General features: G+C 40.4%; 2 protein-coding genes across 4 annotated transcripts in view; one reads left to right on the top strand and one right to left on the bottom strand.

Moving 5' to 3' along the window:
- Nucleotides 1–11,099, bottom strand: part of RBKS (ribokinase) — a 90,332-nt gene extending 79,233 nt beyond the window's left edge. For 2 of the 3 annotated variants that reach the window (XM_084900191.1, XM_084900192.1), the window contains exon 1: nt 10,923–11,099. In XM_084900191.1, the coding sequence (XP_084756317.1) occupies nt 10,923–11,011 (89 nt within the window). In that variant the 5' untranslated portion in view covers nt 11,012–11,099. The remainder of the gene's footprint in view (nt 1–10,922) is intronic. The other variant, XM_084900190.1, reaches the window with a different exon arrangement.
- Nucleotides 11,100–11,372: 273 nt separating this feature from the next.
- BABAM2 (BRISC and BRCA1 A complex member 2) overlaps nt 11,373–18,610 on the top strand; it is a 312,412-nt gene continuing 305,174 nt past the window's right edge. Inside the window, exons 1-2 of the mRNA XM_084900182.1 lie at nt 11,373–11,526; nt 15,136–15,287. Of these exons, the coding sequence (XP_084756308.1) occupies nt 15,160–15,287 (128 nt within the window). The 5' untranslated portion in view covers nt 11,373–11,526; nt 15,136–15,159. The remainder of the gene's footprint in view (nt 11,527–15,135; nt 15,288–18,610) is intronic.

Raw genomic sequence — 18,610 nt, 5'->3', positions numbered from 1 at the left:
GTTTCTGTGCTGAGCTTATCCATAGGCATCCTTTAAAATTCAACTCAGATGTTACTCCTCTGGAGTAGAGGTGTGATGGGAGCATCACCTTCCCGATTGCAGGATTGCCTCCCGCCCCCGAGGGCTCCTGGATTGTGAGGGGGCATGTAACAGTGGGGTATCTGGGAGTCCTAATGTAACAGTGTGGGTGGTTGCCCTGCCTCTGCGTTCTAGCAATCTATGCATGTTTCTCTCATAGCTGTATCACATTCAGTTCTGTATCACTATGGCCTAAGACTGTGCCTATTCATATCATGTGCCCAATAAACATTTATTAAAATATATACTAGTAATACATTAATTGTGCCAGATACCATTTCCTGAGTGGTTATCATAAGATAAACACTGCTCTAGGCACTTTATGACCACTAAATCACCTAATCCTTACAATCATTCCATGAAAAAATTGTTCTTATTTTGATCTCCATTTCACAGATAAGGAGAATGAAAATTAGATTAAAAAACATACCCAAGTTCTCTCAGAAGAAGATGGCAGAGCCAGGTTGGTTTGACTCCAAAACCCACTAAAATATATTATTCACAAATGTCCTTAAAGCCCCTTGGACCCATCCAGAGTTCATGTCTTTGTAACTTCTTGTGTAATTTCTGGTAGCTATGCTTCTGAAGAACATTGGAGTTGTGCAAACTGAACCACGATGCGAAGATGGAAAGACCAAATAAGCAGCTACTTTCCCTAGAGTTCAGAAGGAATTAGGTTGATGAACAGAATGTTCTCAAATTTAACTTTTCTTCTTCAACCCTTGGGCTCACTACTCTGTAAATTGTAATTTAATAGAAGAGAAAATGTAATTTCATGTGAAATATGAATATAGTTAACTTAAGCTTAATATTTTATGATAATATGCAAAAAGCGTCATGACTTCCTTATGCTCCACAACCTTAATAAGCTTGATAAACTATTCCAAAGAGTAGTTTATTATAAAATAACATGTTTGAAATAATTCCAAACACATCAGAACTCACATTAAATGATTATATTCTCCAGATAAAACACACAAAAATATAGTCATAAAAAAGAATATATAATAGAACAAGCCAACAGAAAGACTAAATCCAGCTATGTGCTCTTTATAAAACATACACCTCAAACATAAGAACTGAGAAAGTTTAAAATATGGGAAACGGTAAAATATGGCAAATAGCAGCTAAAATAAAACTGGATAGCTTTATCCGTGTCATCCAAAGTAAAAGCTTAGAGTACAAAAAGATAAAGATGAAGTAAACTTTAACTGAAATAGTAAATTGAGCAGCAAAAGGTTCTAATTCTAATACAACCAATAAAATAGTATATATGTGTATAATACACACACACACACACACACACACACACACACACAATGAAATTGACAAATTTACCATCATAGTTGGTAATTTGAACACAATTCCTTAAGTAATTGACAGATCAATCAGAGAAAAGATCAGGTTGGCCTAATGAACATATAGCCTATCTAATAAAGAGAGAATATGCTAAGTGACCATCATGGCTTCACAAAGATGGTGGTGCCCAGTCCCTCAGCCCTGTTGGGGTGGCAGGTGTGTGGCATGGCTAGGCCCACCTGCTTCGTGCGCCTGCCTCTGGACTCCCCAGATGGATCTGAGGGGACTTGGGGACTGGATCTGAGGGGACTTGGGGACTCCAGAGGTAGGCGCACGAAGCAGGTGGGCCTAGCCATGCCACACACCTGCCACCCCAACAGGGCTGAGGGACTGGGCACCACCATCTTTGTGAAGCCATGATGGTCACTTAGCATATTCTCTCTTTATTAGATAGGCTATATGTTCATTAGGCCAACCTGATCTTTTCTCTGATTGATCTGTCAATTACTTAAGGAATTGCGTTCCCAGCCACCCAGAGCCGGCCTGAGGTACAGGCAAGCCTTGGATGGCAGCTGCCCAGCCGCCCCGGGCTGCCCGAGGCTTACGCTGCTGGCAATGGCAGCAGCAGAGGTGTGATGGGAGCATCGCCTTCCAGATTGCAGGATTGCCTCCTGCCCCTGAGGGCTCCTGGATTGTGAGGGGGCATGCTGAGAACCAAGATCAACAGTAATTAATATAAATGTGAGAAGACCCACCAGAAGGCTGAATTGGGGTCTGTGATATTCACAGGGTGAATATTTGCATTTTATTACCTACTGCTGACTCAGTGGCCTGTAGCAACTCCCCCAACCTGATGATCTTACTGTTTACTAAACAATCACCTTTGATATGTCTGTTTGCATTCCTAAAAGGCAATTGTGCATTCTAGTAAATTAAAGCAGATGGGAATGGAGATTCAGTGGAACTTAGTCCCTTGAACTAGATTCACAACTGGCTCTCCCATAATTTCAAATTTATATTTCTTGTGTTTTAATTTGCATTTCAGCCCTTTCTCCAAGTCTTTGAAACCAAGGCCACGCAGGCTGTGGCTTCACAGGGGCAGGCCAGGCTGAGGGACCCTCCTCCAGTGCATGGATTTTCATGCACCGGGCCTCTAATATATACATATATGTATGACACCTGGCTAACATATATTAAGTCATAATTTTTCTAATGTATACAATGAACATTTATAAAAATTAACCAGGTACCAGACTGTAAATAAAGTCTCTTCAAATTTCACAGAATAGTCTGTTTAGAAAATATTTTCTGACCTTAACAGGTTAGAAGTTAATAATAAAAAGATAAATTAAAAAGTTCCATTTCTTTCTTTCTATCTATCTATCTATCTATCTATCTATCTATCTATCTATCTATCTATCTATCTGGCTCATATGCAAAGTATTCCCTCAGGAGTTCGACCGGGAGACCCGAGTTTGATCGCTCACTATGTCGTGCGCTGACCACCAGGAGGTGGCGTGGAATGAAGGAAGGCCCCTATTGGTGGTCCCTATCAGCCCTGATTGCTGGCCAGGCCTAGGGACCTACCTGTGCAGAAATTTCATGCACGGGGCTCTAGAGTAAAGAGATTTTAAAAATGTTTCTGAATAACTATTGGATCAAAGAAGACATAATAATGTTATTTAAGAAGTAGTAAAAACTGAGTTTCAGTTTTATACCCCAATTGAGTGAAATCATATGATCCTTAGCTTTTTCTAACTTATTTCACTTAGCAATATTTAGAAAACTGAAACTCAGAGACACAGACAACAGTTTGGTGGTTTCTACAGAAAAGGGGTTGGAGGAGTGGTAGAAGGTAAAAGATGCCAAATATATGGTAATGGAAGATGATTAGACTTTAGGTGGTGGGTAAGCAATGCAATCTACAGATCATGTATCATATTAATGTACACTTCACTCCTATATGACCCTATTAACCAATGTCACCCCAATACATTTAATAAAAAAAGAAATAGTGAAAACTAAATTACAATATAGTGGTCTTCCCCAACAAGTATGAAGCATAGAATTCTCTTGTTCCATAAGATGAGACACTTTCCAAGAACTCCGCTTTCTAGATCTTGTCAGTTTAGGAACACTAACTGTCAGCATCAGGGTTTGCTCAGAAAGGACCAGAAAACGAATGCTTGATTCATGCGTTTTACCTAACAGATTTTACTGAACAGATGTTTTCAACTATTTTATCCCTTAAATATTTCTCTAACTTTCCCCCACTTCTTCATCCCCATCACTACTGTCCTAGTTCAGGCCTTCATCATCTTTTGTGACTACTACTGCTTTACCTTTCAAACTGGTCTCCCAGTCTTCAAAAAGAATGCCTTTGATACCCTCAAAACACTACCACCTTTTCAATCTGCCCTTGGCACTGAGTGAGCTAAGTGAAATATAAATCTGACCACATCATTCCTGTACTTGGAGCCCGTCGCTGGCTCCCAGGGCCTACAGAACAAAACCCAAGCACCTAGCCTGGGTAATAAGGGCCTTCATCAACACCTTCATCTGATGTGCTACAGACCCAGCGGTTGCTGTCCCTGGCACACCCCATGCACACCCACATCTGTGACTCCCTGCTCTTTTTGTGTTGGGCTAGCACCTGCTTATTTGTCAAGACTTGACTCGGGAGGCATTTCACCCAGGAACTTTTTCCTGGGTTCCCATAGGACCTGCAAGTATTTACAACATCATACTACAATGATCTATTTTTCTATGGGCCTTCTTCCTTGGACTGTAAGTTCCTCAAAGACAATGAACTAATTGCGGTATCCTAGAACGTAGTACAGTGCCAGTATTCCATTATGGACAAGTAATCAAAATACTGGAGCAACTGTCATCACAAAGCCTTCCTTACCTTGCTCTTCCAAGAATACACACACTACGGCAAAAAGAGCTGGCAAAGGAATGGCTTATAAAGGGACCACACAGCATGTGCTTTTTGTCATATGTAATTTACTTTTAACATATTTTCTTGGAAGGGCCCCAAATTAGCAAGTTTCCCATAAGTGATTTCTTTTTGATATTAGGGAATTCCGTTGACAGAAACATGTTTAACAAAATAATAATTTAAATATTGACTGGTAACTGCTAAGCAACTTGCAAGACAATTTAAGGGGCAGAAAGAATAATATAGGATATTATACTCCTCTAATGTTGAGAAAGCATACTTTTTTGGACCAATATTCCTTTGGCTTTTGCTTCTTTGAAGTTGTGACTGCAAAAGATTTCGAGGTTCTAGCTACCACAAGTCAAAGGGCTTCTGGTACAATACAGGTTAGAAGGTCACTGTAACATGTCAAACACATTCTATGTACATTATAACATCTTAGCTGATTTTTTTCCTGTTTTTTAAATGTGTTAGTAATGCAGGTCCAATGTTTTATCCACTTTGGATCTAAAAGCTTCTCAATTCACTTATTCCACTATCCAATTAAAATCTCTTGAGAACTGAGCAATCATTTCCTGACTTGCCAGGGATTAAATTTGGATGCTTGGCTGAACATGAGCCTTATCTCTCAAGCCATCACTTTTAATTGGAACATGGAACACAGGGTTTTAGCTGACATCATAGTCTATTGCCATGGAAATGTAAACATGGGTTTCTGCTAGACTTGTCTCAAAGCAAGTTTTAGTGGTAGACACCTGGAGATAAGAGATAAATTGTGTAAAAAAATGTATCCTCTAAATGTTAGAGTTCCCTAGAAACTCAGACCCTCGGTGATCTCATCCTGCCTCACGGCTTTAAATACCATTTATACTGACAACTCTCAAATTTACATCTCCAGTTGGACTTCTTTTCTAAAATCTGAACTCCTATATCTAACGGGCTTCAGTTGGATGTCCAATAGTCATCTCAAATCTCAGATGTCCATCCTGAGCTCGTGTTATTGCCCTTTCCCTGCCCAACTTGCTCTGCTCACAGTCTTCTGTATCTCAGCAAAGGTAACTTCCTTTTCTGCTGGCAGAGACCATAGGACTTGGAGTAACCTTGACCTGTGTGCTCCTCAGCAAAACCTTTCAGCTCTACGTTCAAAATACAATCAAAAGATGCTCACTTCTCTTCACTTGCACTGTTTTCAAGCTATCATCATTTCTTGCTAGACTGTTGTGAACGGCCCCGAACTGGCCTCCCTACCTCTGCCTATTCTCACATAGCTCCCAGATGAGTATATTGAAATATAAGTCATGCCCTGGCCAGTTTTGCTCACTGGCCTATGGACTGAAGGATCCCAGATTCGATTCTGGTCAAGGGCACATGCCCAGGTTGCAGGCTCGATCCCCAGTAAGGGGGTGTGCAGGAGGCAGCCAATAAATGATTCTCTATCATCATTGATGTTTCTCTCTCTCCCTTTCTCTCTGAAATCAATAAAAATATGTATAAAAAGTCACATGATGTCACTCTTCTGCTCAAATTTGCCAATGGATTTTCATTTCATTCAGGATAGGAGCCAATGTCTTTTAATCATCCATTTTCTTCTTAAGCTACACTGATCATAAGAGGCATGGTCCCACCTCCGGGTCTTTGCAAATGGGAAGCCCCAGGTATCTGTATGGTTTGCTTCCTTTCCTCCTCTCGGTCTTTACTCCAAATCAGCTTCTCAGTGAAGCTTTTGGCCAATGACCTACAATTAGTACTCCCACCCCCCTTTTGTGCTTTATCTTCCTCCTCAGCATTTATCTACATACTATGCATTTTACTTATTCCTACTGATCCTGTCTCTTCCACTAGGATGAAAGCTCCACGAGGCAGGGACTTTTGGTGTGTTTTTCATTGTTGTGTCCTTAGCAGCTAGGAAAGTGCTTGGCACTTAGTATAAAATATTTGTTGAATGGATAATTGAAAATAAAATGTGTGATACATAAGAAATAAAGATCATTAGTGAAAACATGATTAGCCAAGACCTATGAGCCTAATGTCTAAGAAAGTCCATTTGTTATTGGGTTTTCATGGTAATCTGTCTTTGGAAGAACTGACTTAATTTTCCACCAGAAGAGGCTTGATTTAGCAATGTGGAACTTCAGAGTGTTCTAAAAAGGATGAGAAGAATGATAGATACAGGTAGGTATTAAATAATATTCACTATTTGCCATGTTAGATGAGCTAATGATTTAAAAAAATTATTAGTACAGGACTTACTATTCATAGAGGACTAAAATTAGAAATGAATTAAAAAAAGTAGCTCACTGATGGGATTAGCTGTGTCTGGCACACCGTAATGTAATGTATAAAGTGAGTTGGACTTGGATGCCATCCAAGAGGGCTGAGTTACTGAAGCAGTTTTATGTCTAGTGATTCTACAATACAGGCATGGGTGTACATGGGAGTACAGTTGAACTTAGTATCTTCAGTCCTATTCCTTATGTTAGTTCCATCTTTAGACCTGAGAATTATAAATCCTTAGTTGTTATTCCTTATCACCTTACAAAGTAATCAGTTAATGAATGTATAGACTACAAGCTCTCAAGTGAACTATAGATGAAAAGGGCAGTTACTACTAGACAGAGTTAGAGGTAGAATGATATAATGGAAAGATAAAGGTTTGGAAAACTGGATTCTAGCTGTCACTATGCCACAAATTGGCTGTGTGATTTGGGGCGAGTTACTTAATCTCTCTTAGTTCCTCATATGTAAAATGTGGAAGATGGACTGATAGGCTTCAGTGATCTAAGTGGTATAAAACTTTTTGACCTTTAACCTTAACCCCTCCCCCAAGATGTCCACATCCTGATCCCTGGAACTTATGTGTATGTTGTATTCTATGACAAGGGGTAATTACGGTTGCTAATAAGATGCCTTAAAATAAGGCAATTATCCTGAATTATCTGTCTGGGCCCAATATAATCATAAGGGTTCTTATAATGTAGAAGAGGGAGGCAGAAGTGTGTCCGAGTGATGCCATATGAGAAAGACTTGACTGACCAATTGCTGGCTTTGGAGATGGGAGGAATGGGCCATGAGAAGTTGGAAAAGGCAAAAAACCCAAAACAACTCCCCCATAGATTTCCCCTAGAGCCTTCAGAAAGGAACACAGATCTTTTTATCCAGTGAGATCTGTATCACACCTCTGACCTCCAGAACTCAATTAAATTCGTACTGTTTAAGCCATTACGTTTGTGCTAATTTGTTATAGCAGCAATAGGAAACAATCATGATATGTATCATAACTAGCAAAGCTGGACTCAAGTTTATCACAGATGCTTGGTTTTAACCAAAAACCCATACTAGGTATTTTGTAAAGATCTTCAGAGGCAGAAGTAGTCACATACCATGAGAAGGTTGTAGGAAAGTCATAGGAGAGAGTTTATAGGGGAATACAATTTTTACTAGTGATTCATGTCAGGAATAGGAACCTTTTATGAATGTAAGAAAATGACAAGAGAAGAGACCTTAGTGAGGTGACCCACCATGAAGACCTCAGTTTACTTATTTGTAAACTGAAGGGCTAGGATAAAAAAAATTTCTAAGTTCCTCTAGTTCTGAAATGAGATTTTAAAATCCTGACAGATGCTAACATGGGTGTTTGACATCCCACCATCCCCAAAGTTAAAAACAGTATTCATTTTAGGAAGCACTGTAATTATCTTTAATGTCTGAGGGTCAAGCTTCACAGAGAGCCTTTACGTAGTTTAACAAGAAAGTGGCTCTCAATTTTAACCCTGATACTCTTATTTAGGTAGGTCACTTGGAAAACTTGTTTAGCTTATTCTTCTTACTTCACTTATGGTAAACATTCCGCTAGATGGATTTTCTAAGTAATCTATTATTTTAGATGTCTGAAGGTTTATTCCTTTAGGTAACAAGCTTTCAATATATTGGATGGAACTTTCTAAAAAAATACATGCCCTACTTTTATATAAAATTTAATGGGTACCATATTGTTTTTTCTTGAAAAGAGTCATATGACTAACATCAGTCACTATATAGGGCTGTAAGACAAGGATGCTCTAGAGCAGTGATTCCCAAAGTGGTCTATATCGACCCCCAGGGGTCTATGACAACCTGCAAGGGGTCTACATCAGCGAAAAAAAAATTTGGGGGTCCATGAAATGAAAATGGGGGTCCACGATAGTGGATCTCAACATACACTGATAGTACCTATTTACTTACATCATATTATCTTATAATATAAAAACATATAAATTATTTATAAAAGTACCTATGAAGTAAAAAATTTATTATATATGTTTATAAAATTGTGTAAGTTGTAGGATAAAAACCTGCACATAATGATATACCAGTATCATCTTGTTACAAGCATACGCGCAGTAAACATTCTTGCCAATTTTTGTCTCAAAGCTTCGAGAACTTGCACAATTCGTCACTCTATAAATATGAATGTGAGAAAAATACGTTCATTCGTTTCCTGAATCTTGAATAGGAAAGTGCTGAGAAAATATTTAAAAAAATATAAACTGGTAGTTTATCATACAAATTATAGTGAATCAGTGTTATTTTGTTTGAGAATGCCGGAGAAAAGTAGGTACATTATTTTTTATTAAATTTTAACACTAAACTTCACTACAGTTAGAAATTTACAAAAAAATCAATATCAGGTAAGTAGGGGGTCTACCCAAAACCGAAAAACATGGCAAGGGGTCTACGGCACAAACAAGTTTGGGAACCTCTGCTCTAGAGAATAGTCAGCAAACTATGCCTGAAGGCTGTTTTTGCAAGGCTTGGGATAGGAAGTTTTTACATTTTTAGTTTTTTTTTTTTTTTTTTTTTTTAAAGAATAGACCTTATATACTTACTATCTGCCTCTTTACAGAAAGGTTTGCTTCCTCTTGCTCTACCAAAAGATGTGTAGGCCTCTTCACAACTAGACTGAATGTTATATGCTCTCACCAAAGGAAGGACATCAATGTTGGCACAGTGTCGGAAAAGGTAGCTCAAATATTTGTGGAAAAACAAAGGCTACTGGCATTTAAGTCTCCCCCATTCACTTTCAGATTTCAGGCAATCACTATTGTCTGCCCCTAGCAGTCTCTCCCCGTTACTCTCCATTTTTTCTAACTTTGGCCTGGAAATGAGAGTTTCTAAATGTTTTAAGCTATATGAGATTAAATTGGTTATGTGAAGACCTTAGAACTATTTTCCAGGTTAAGGAAACAACAAAGGTGGCTCGGTGCTGGGATTTGGCAACTTGTTTAGATTGTCCCAAGGTCTTTTTATTTATTTCTAGGTTCTCTGCTATCCTTGGGAAAAGCAAGGTTGCTGGACAGATGAGGTCTTACTAAAGTAATGCCTGATCATTTTTTATTTTTATAATATAAAAATAGCATTATATCCGAGAAGTTATTCACCAAATATTAAACTGAAGCAATCTTGGTGGTATGATTTTCTTAGAATACCTGATCCTTTTTATTTATTTAAAAAACAAAACAAAACAATGAATACTACATTTATAATAAGACATTTTCATAAAAAAGATAAATTGAAAGGCTCTCCCTATCTAATCTCATCAACCATTCTTTCATGATTTGATCACTTTAAAAATATATTTTTATTGATTTCAGAGAGGAAGGGAGAGTAGAGAGAGCTAGAAACATTAATGAAGAGAGAGAATTATTGATTGGCTGCCTCCTGCATACTTCCCACTGGGGATCCAGCCCTGAATGTGGGCATGTGCCCTTGACCCAATCAAGGCCGAGGCTCTGTCCACTGAGCCAAACCAGCTAGGGCCATGATTAGATCACTTTAAAAAAAATGGATGTAGTCTGGCCAGTGTGACTCAGTTGCTGAGCATTGACCTATGAACCAGTAGGTCACTGATGGATTCCTAGTCAAGGCACATGGCTGGGTTGAGGCTCCATAGCCAGTGTGGACGTGCAGAACTCAAATAAATTTGAGATGTTTTCATCTTCCTCTTCTTTTCTAAAATCTATAAAACTACATTTTAAAAACAGACAAAATATTTAAAAAATGGATTAAATACTGTGTTTACTGAGTTTTATTTGACTCACACTCATGTTGCCATCCATGGTTACTAGAATACTGTAAAATAAGTTGTAAATAGGAAATACTGCAGGGATGCTAACCATCAATATGGTTGAAGGTGACTGATCTTTGACCTCTGCTCCACTCATTTTATACAAGTTCAGACAGGAATACCCAACTTGGATAGTGTTCCGGACCAAAACCCTTTACTTCCTTTAGTCCTCCCAGCAGCTCAGTGAGGCAGGCACATCACCTTCTTGGGGGTAAAATGACGTGGGCCACGCAGCGGGGAGGCTCAGCAGCCTGGTCAGGAAAACAGGATGAGCTTTGGAGGCGCTCTTGGTACCATTCGCGCGTATACTACGCCCTGGCCACACTGTCCCCTCACCTGACAAACGTATCCTACCTCCGGCACCCCATCGGGCACACTGCGGGCTGGGGGGAGCCTGCAGCTCACACCAAAAGCTGCCACTGTTCATCCTCAGCAGCCCCAGGGCATCCGCAGAGAAGAGCACACTCCCTCCCGCCAGCCGCACTCTGGCCCCACACAAACCTGACCAGGTCGGTCATGCAGGAGCCCACCACTACCACGGCCGCCACCTCCTCCTGCCTCGGCCGCCCCGGCTCCCCGGACGCGGCCATGGCTCTCAAACGCGGTGCCCTCCAACCAGGAAGCTGCCCTTTACCCTTTGCCCGACCACCCCGTTGCCAGAGACGCCGCCCCGACCCTCCCTAGTTACCCAGGCCTTCCAGATGCCTAGGCGGGTCGCCCACCTGAATGCCCGAAACAACCCCGACCCCCAGCCGCCCCCGGCGCTTCCAGGAATGGTCTCCCCGCACCGCCTCCCGCAGGAGGCCCCGCGGACGGTTCCCGACCCGCGCTGCTCGCTGCGGCCGAGGAAAGCGCCGCAGCGGGAACTTTCAGGCACCGCGGGGACGCCTCTCGGGGAGCCCGGCTCGGGGCGCGCGCGCTTCCCGGCCGGGCCGCCGAATGGGCGGGGCGGAGCGGACATCCGGGAACGAGCACGCGGACATCCGGGGACGAGCACGCCGTAGGCCCCGCGGTGCGCGCGCAGCTCGGCGCGTCGGTCGGGGGCGCGCGCTCGGGGAACCTGTACCCCACGTAGTCGCCGGTTACCGAACGGACTAAGTTCCAGGTACCTAGGCTGGGGCTGGTGTGGGGAGGTTGGGTCCTGAGCCGCACAGGCGGCGCTGAGGACCGTGCCCAGAGCTCGCCTCCCCTTTCCCGTGGAGAAGGCCCGGCTCCAAAGATGCCCTGCTCATCCCCATCCCGCTGGTCCCCTCAAGAACGGGATCCCCAAGGCCAGGAGTTATTCCTTCTCCTCATCTATCCCGTTCCTGGCCCCCGGTGAACCCGATTGCTTCCTCTTTTCCCGCGTGATGAGGGGATCATAAGGTTTGGGAGAAGGGAGAGTGCCCCCTTTGAAATGTCTTCTCCATGGGGGTGATCATTCTTTGGGTCGTAGCCGGCTTGTTTTTCTCAGAGTGCTGTCCCTTGGAGAAATGACTTCCCCCAGTGTTAACTTCCCTTGTGCGCCCTATGACGTGAACGTGACGCAGCTGGACGCTACCCCTTTCCGTTCCATGACGTCAGCAGGGCACATGTTTCCGTGTTCGTCATCCCATCTTAATTGCAAGAAACTGGACAGCGCTTTAGACGTCTTTGTGGTCCCCAGGTGGCCGATCAAAGGACCTTACGTGACCTTAGTTGGAGGCCGCAGGCACCTGTCAAAATTGTATTTCTGCATTTTCCTTCTGTAACATGTCAAAATCAGGAAATACAAATTGCCTAACTAGCATTCAAGGGAGGCTGGCCACTGTAAAGTGTTGCCTGCCTGCGTTCTGTTTGTTACAATGCTGAGATGTGTAAAAGCTGCTCCCGGGGGTGAGCATTCCTACAGCCATGCCCCTGGCTCCAAAGGACTGCACCAAAAGACCATCACCATTCTGTGGCCTCTGATTTTGGAGTATTTCCCTCTCTCCTTTAGAGGAGCCACAGCACCTCACGCTTGAAACAGATTTTAGCACTGCATGAAATCTTGAACTGTCAAAAAATAGTATTTTGGCTGTTCTGGAAACAAAGACAAATTCATTCCTTCAGGTGTCATCCTAAGGTCATGACAGTTGCTGAAATGAAATGGATTGTTGTCACCTTAAGTATAATTTGGCTTCCCTTTAGCATTTTTTTTCATTTTTAAATATATTTTTATTGGTTGTATTACAGATATCTCCAGCGCACCCCCCTTCCCCCCCCTCCCCCCCTAATCCTCCCTCTCAGGTCTTCACTACCATTTTGCCTGTGTGCATGGGCTATGCGTATAAGTATATAAATTATTTGGTTCATCTCTTCTCCCTTTAGCATTTGATTGGTGCAGTCAGGCCAATTTCAGCAGTAGGCCTATAGTAGTTGTTTCTAGTTGTAAAGCAACCATGAGTCTAAATTCATGCCATTTTCTCCAAATTTTACGAGCTGTATACTTAAAAAAATTCACTTTGATGCTTTTCTCTTTGGTGATTGAAGTTATGTTTATTTGAGAGGAAAATGAGAATAGTGGATTTTGAAGGGGATCTGGATTTGAATTCTGATCCTTCTGCTTGCTAGGTTGGGGAATTTGAACAAGTTAGGTAGTCTGGCTGAGTATTAGTTTTCTTATCTATGAAGTGGAAACTAATATTAAACAGAGGACAGGATTGTTCAGGGGGAGTAAATGAAATTACAAATTGAAGTGGGTAGTACAGTGCTTGATAATGAAGAGATGTTCAGAATGTTATATTTTCCTTTTTCATAGAAATGAGAGATACAATTATAATATATATTTCCCATAATTAAAATTATGGAAAAACAAGGAAGGATATTTTCCCCCCATTGATTTTCAAAGAGAGTGGAAGGGAGTGGGAGGGTTGGGGAGAGAGAAGCATCAATGTAAGAGAGACACATCGATTGGTTGCCTCCTGCATGCACTCACCAGAGGCTGGAGATGAACCTGCAACCCAGGTACATGCCCTTCACTGGGAATCAAACCTGAGACCCTTCCTGAGACCCTTCAGTTCTCAGGCTGACCTCTAATCACTAAGAAACACAGACCTGGGAGAGGAAGAATAATTTTGTAATGTAGGTGAGGTCCTTCAGTTTTTTTCCTAGATAAATGTTTTTGTATTTGCATATGATTTAGGTAATCATCCTTTCAAGAACTGTGACATCAGTGGTTAGAAAAAAAGTGGAAACATTGCAGAATAGAAAAAATAGGTTTCAAAATGATAATATGGATTAGCATACTTTTCAAAGGCATCATAAAAGTTATCTGTATTATCTTTAAAATGGGAATTCCCTACTACCTAGGGGTATGAAGATCAATTGCAATAATGTATATGGAGGCTCTTTTTTTTTTTTTTTTTCAAATTCTCACCCGAGGATATTTTTTCCATTGATTTTTAGAGAGAGTGAAAGAGATAAGGAAAGACAGAAGGAAATCTCAAAACACATTGACTGGTTGCCTCCTGCACGCACCCTGACCAGGGCCTGGGCTGAGGAGCAGCCTGCAGCTAAGGTACATGCCCAAGATACTTCTGAGTGTCATCACCCAGAAGGGTCACAGTATTATTATGTTTTGAAAGATCACTGTAGTTCTTTATTATTGTCTGAAGTTATTAAAACAAGTACTAGTTTCCAACATATATTTTAGCAGGGTCACGTAAGTCCTCATGTGGTATAATATATGAAAACTAGAAGCAAAACATCATTTACTTGTAACTTGTAGGTGCTTAATTGCATTAGATGTGAGCAGATTGAAAAAGACAGTGATCATTTAAGTTGACTTATTCACCTCTGAAAGGAGAGGCTTTCATTTAGAAATCTATTAAGAGGAACTCATGTACTCCCTCCCCCAGCTCCATGGGTTTCCAAGTAGTTTAGATATGATTTATTGGTTTTACCTTTGTATTTTCAAGTTTAAGGACTTCTTAGCGCCTTACAGTCAAAGACTTTTAGATCCATGTTAGTTTGTGTTGCTGAATATCTGGACAGGTATATGTTTTCATGATTTAATTGTTAAGTAGATTTTTGCTACATCTATTCCTTAGATATGATATCCTCTACCAAGTTTTTGAGGGCATATTATTTTCTCTATATAGCTGAATTATTTCTCTAGCTTTTGTCTCCTTACTTAAGTTACTTATTTAAAAATGTTTATGAGGTGTTTTGTTTGTGATCTCTCTCCAGTGGTTATAATACACTGTGCAGTAACAGTTAATGAAAATTATGTAGAGAAGTATATCAGAAAAAAATAATTTCAAATAAGTGACTTGCAAGTAGGTTATGCTTGTTCTAGGTCTTTCTATAGTGTTATCAGCTAAGTTCTTACAAAGCGAGGGTTCCTGACCTAGAGGTATGTGGGTTTTGTATGTTAGACGGAGTGAAGGCTTCTTAAGGCCTCACCTAAGGAAGAAACAGCCAGTTGTAAGCGGAATGGGACAGCTTTAAGGGGAGTGCAGCACTGTAGAAATCAACTTTGGAAAGGAGGAAGGAATTGGATTTCAACAGTTGCCTCTGGTCCTGAAAAGCAGTGTAGTCTATGTCCTAAGTAGGTGAGTAGCAGGGAGATGATTTCATTGGGAAAGGCGGCTTAAGACAGGAAAAGGAGGCATTCATGCAAGAGAAACTTCTGTGTGCTATGCTGGTTTTCAGGAAGCTTGGTGAATGTAGTTCTTTGGATATTCTGATCACCATTCTTTCCTTCTGCTTTCAGTGGTGATTTGCAAGTCAAGTTAAAATGTCCCCAGAAGTGGCCTTGAACCGAATTTCTCCAATGCTGTCCCCATTTATATCTAGTGTGGTCCGCAATGGAAAAGTGGGACTGGATGCTACAAACTGTTTGAGGATAACTGACTTGAAATCTGGGTACGTAATTCAACCAATCCAACTTTTACCTACCGAAAAGCCTCCTTTTGCCAGAGTCATAAAAATTTGCCACAGACATTCATCAAGTCATAATTTAATCACATATTGATTCAGTTGGTTTTTGTCCAGTTCTTGACATTTTATGTTTTCAGTTGTTTTATTTGTGTTGTGGGCCATTGTTTTATGATCATTGCTTTATGTCTTTTTGGGAGCATATATCTTCGTTAACAGAGTACCATGTCGTGTTTTCCAAGTGTACTTTTCAGTCACTGACTCGTTTTCTAGTTATGTCTTCTGTAAATCAGTATGCACTGCAAGAGTTGGGTTTTGAAATTCTGAATTTGACATCATTGAATAATCTCTCCTAATAAGAAAATTATAATAGCCAGCCCAGATGAGTCATTTTCATAACATGATTGACATGGTAAGATCTCATGCCTACAGAAGTTACATTAAAAATACTCAACTTTTTATTTTGAAATAAATTTAGATTTACAGAAAATTTGCAAAAATTTTATAGAAAATCAACATGATACTTCCTTAAGGTCTACTGAGGTACCTTTGACACGTGGTATAATAAATAAGGGTTGACTGAATGAATGGGTGAGATGTTTTCCTAGAGTAGTTGCTTGGTTTGGGGATCAGAGTGGTTTGAACTTGTGGCTTCGAGGCATGCTTATTGGTCTAGTAGTTTATTGCTTAAATTCTGTTACACATAATCCTTTTAAATGACATTCTCTGACAAGTGGATTGACATTTTTGAAATTACAGCAAAGGGTATTACAGCATTGGGTTTAATCTTCTGGGTATCATATATATTGAGACCTAGAAGGGCTATTTTAATTTTAGGGAACTATTCCATGAGCCTACTGAATGTTTATTAGCTATCTGCTGTATTAATTTGATCATAAGCATATGCTATTTGTAAGATGCCACATTTTGTCATTTTTAGTGATTTACTATTCTTGAAGATGTCTGAGTATTTAGCATTCTGGAATGATGCCTGGCAAATATAACAGAGAGGAAAGCAGGGAGGGCTCACTGCAACCGGTGGCAGCTGAGCCTTAATATCTTTTTTCAGCATTTCACAGTGACTCAACCTTGTTGGCACATGGCTGTGTTTAGGGCATCTGCTGTGACATCTCATCCACCCACAAGTACCTGTTGCATTTTTTTGTCCATGTTCTGGATTTCATTACTTAGTTAAAAATAGATACTCAGTGTACTTGATTACTTAATAGAAAAATTTTAAAAAATATGTGTTTGAAGACTGATCTCAATTTGACTGTATTATTTTTTCTAACTGGCAGTTGAGCCTTTAAAAAAAATTTTTTTTATTGATTAAGGTATTACATACATGTCCTCATCCTCCCCATTACCTCCCCTCCTCCCCCCCCCCCCCACTCATGCCCTCACCCCCTTGTTGTCTGTGTCCATTGGTTAGGCTTATATGCATGCATATAAGTCCTTTGGTTGACCTCTCCCTCTTACCCCACGCTCTTCTACCTTCCCTCTGAGGTTTGACAGTCCAGTTGAGCCTTTAAAAAAAAAAAAAAAAATATATATATATATATATATATATATATATATATATATATATTGATTTCAGGGAGGAAAGGGGAGGGAGAGAGAGAGATAGAAACATCAATGATGAGAGAGAATCATTTATTGGTTGCCTTCTGCATGTCCGCTCCTGGGGACTGAGCCCATAACCCGGGCATGTGCTCTGAACGAGAATCAAACCATGACCTCCTAGTTTATAGGTCGATGCTCAACCACTAAGCCACATTGTTTAGGTGAACTTTATTAGTTTGGTGCTTGGAAAGGAGGCAATTTTAATTTTAAGATAGCCAACTTAAAAAAATATTTTTATTGATTTCAGAGAGGAAGTGAGAGGGAGAGAGAGATAGAAACATCAATGATGACAAAAATTATTGATTAGCTGCCTCTTGCATACTCCCCACTGGGGATGGAGCCTACAACCCGGGTATGTGCCCTGACCGAGAATCGAACCATGACCTCCTGAGCCATGCCAGCTGGGCAAGATGGGCAACTTTTTTTTTTTTTTTTTTTTTTTTAAATATACTTTATTGATTTCTTACAGAGAGGAAGAGAGAGGGACAGAGAGTTAGAGAGACATTGGTGAGAGAGAACCATAGATCAGCTGCCTCCTGCACTCCCCCTACTGGGGATGTGCCCGCAACCAAGGTACATGCCCTTGACCGGAATCGAACCCGGGACCCTTCAGTCCGCAGGCCGACGCTCTATCCACTGAGCCAAACCGGTTTCGGCAAGATGGGCAACTTTTAATGATTTAGTTTCTAAGTGTTCACTTGGCTTTTTCATTTCACTCTCTTTTCTGTACTTTCCTGGGATATATTTTCTTTTCCCCTGTGCATATCTTTATATGCTATATATTTATTATGTAAAAATGTGTTTCTAAACAATGTACTCTTGTTTTGCACGTTTAAAAGGTTCATACACATGATATATTATATTATTCTTCTGCAACTTGCTTGTTTTGCTAAGTATTTTAAATTCATGATATTTATTTTTATCAATACTTAAGTTCTTCCATTTACGCTGTTATATCCAATTCCACTGTATGAATATGCCTTCAATTTTTTATTCACTTTCCTACTGATTGACTTTTATGTTGTTCTAAATTTATTTTGACAAAAGATGTCATAATAAACATCCTCTTAGCTTTGCACAAGAAGATATATATAAGAATATTTTCTGGAGCAGAGTTTTTTGAACTGGGTGTGTTTACCCATTAGTGGTTCTAAAAGCAAGTGAGTGAGTCATTCCAACATTTAAAAGATTAATAAAAAGAATGGGAACTATCAGGATATGTGTCACATATTCAGAATAAACTCTGCTTTATGAATGTTAGTTTCAGTTAAATAAGTATGTGTGCATTGGGTCACAAGGTAAAATATGTTTGTGATGATCAAAAAAGTGTGAGAGGGTTTGGTTGGTATGGATCAGTGGTTGAGCATTGATCCAATGAACCAAGAGGTTGCCAGTTCTATTCCCAGTCAAGGCACATGCCTAGGTTTTGGGCTCCATACCTGTTGGGAGTGTGTAGGAGGCAGCCAATTGATGACGTCTCTCTCATCAATGTTTCTCTCCCTCTCCCTTCTTCTCTGTCTCTTAAAAAAAAGCTTGAAAGGTACCTCTCTAGGGTATAGAGTTCTAGGAATAGAATTGCTGGCTCTTAGAGTAGATGCATGTTCTATCTACTAGATATTGTCAGATTGTATCAATTTCTTTCCATCAGAAATAAGTGTTTCCTTTATTTTATAGCCTCAAAAATATTC

Source organism: Pipistrellus hanaki (genome assembly GCF_964339955.1).
Source record: "Pipistrellus hanaki genome assembly, chromosome: 12".
NCBI classification, from domain to species: domain Eukaryota; kingdom Metazoa; phylum Chordata; class Mammalia; order Chiroptera; family Vespertilionidae; genus Pipistrellus; species Pipistrellus hanaki.
Note: the sequence above shows the minus strand (reverse complement) of the source record. Positions and strands in the feature narration are given on the sequence as shown.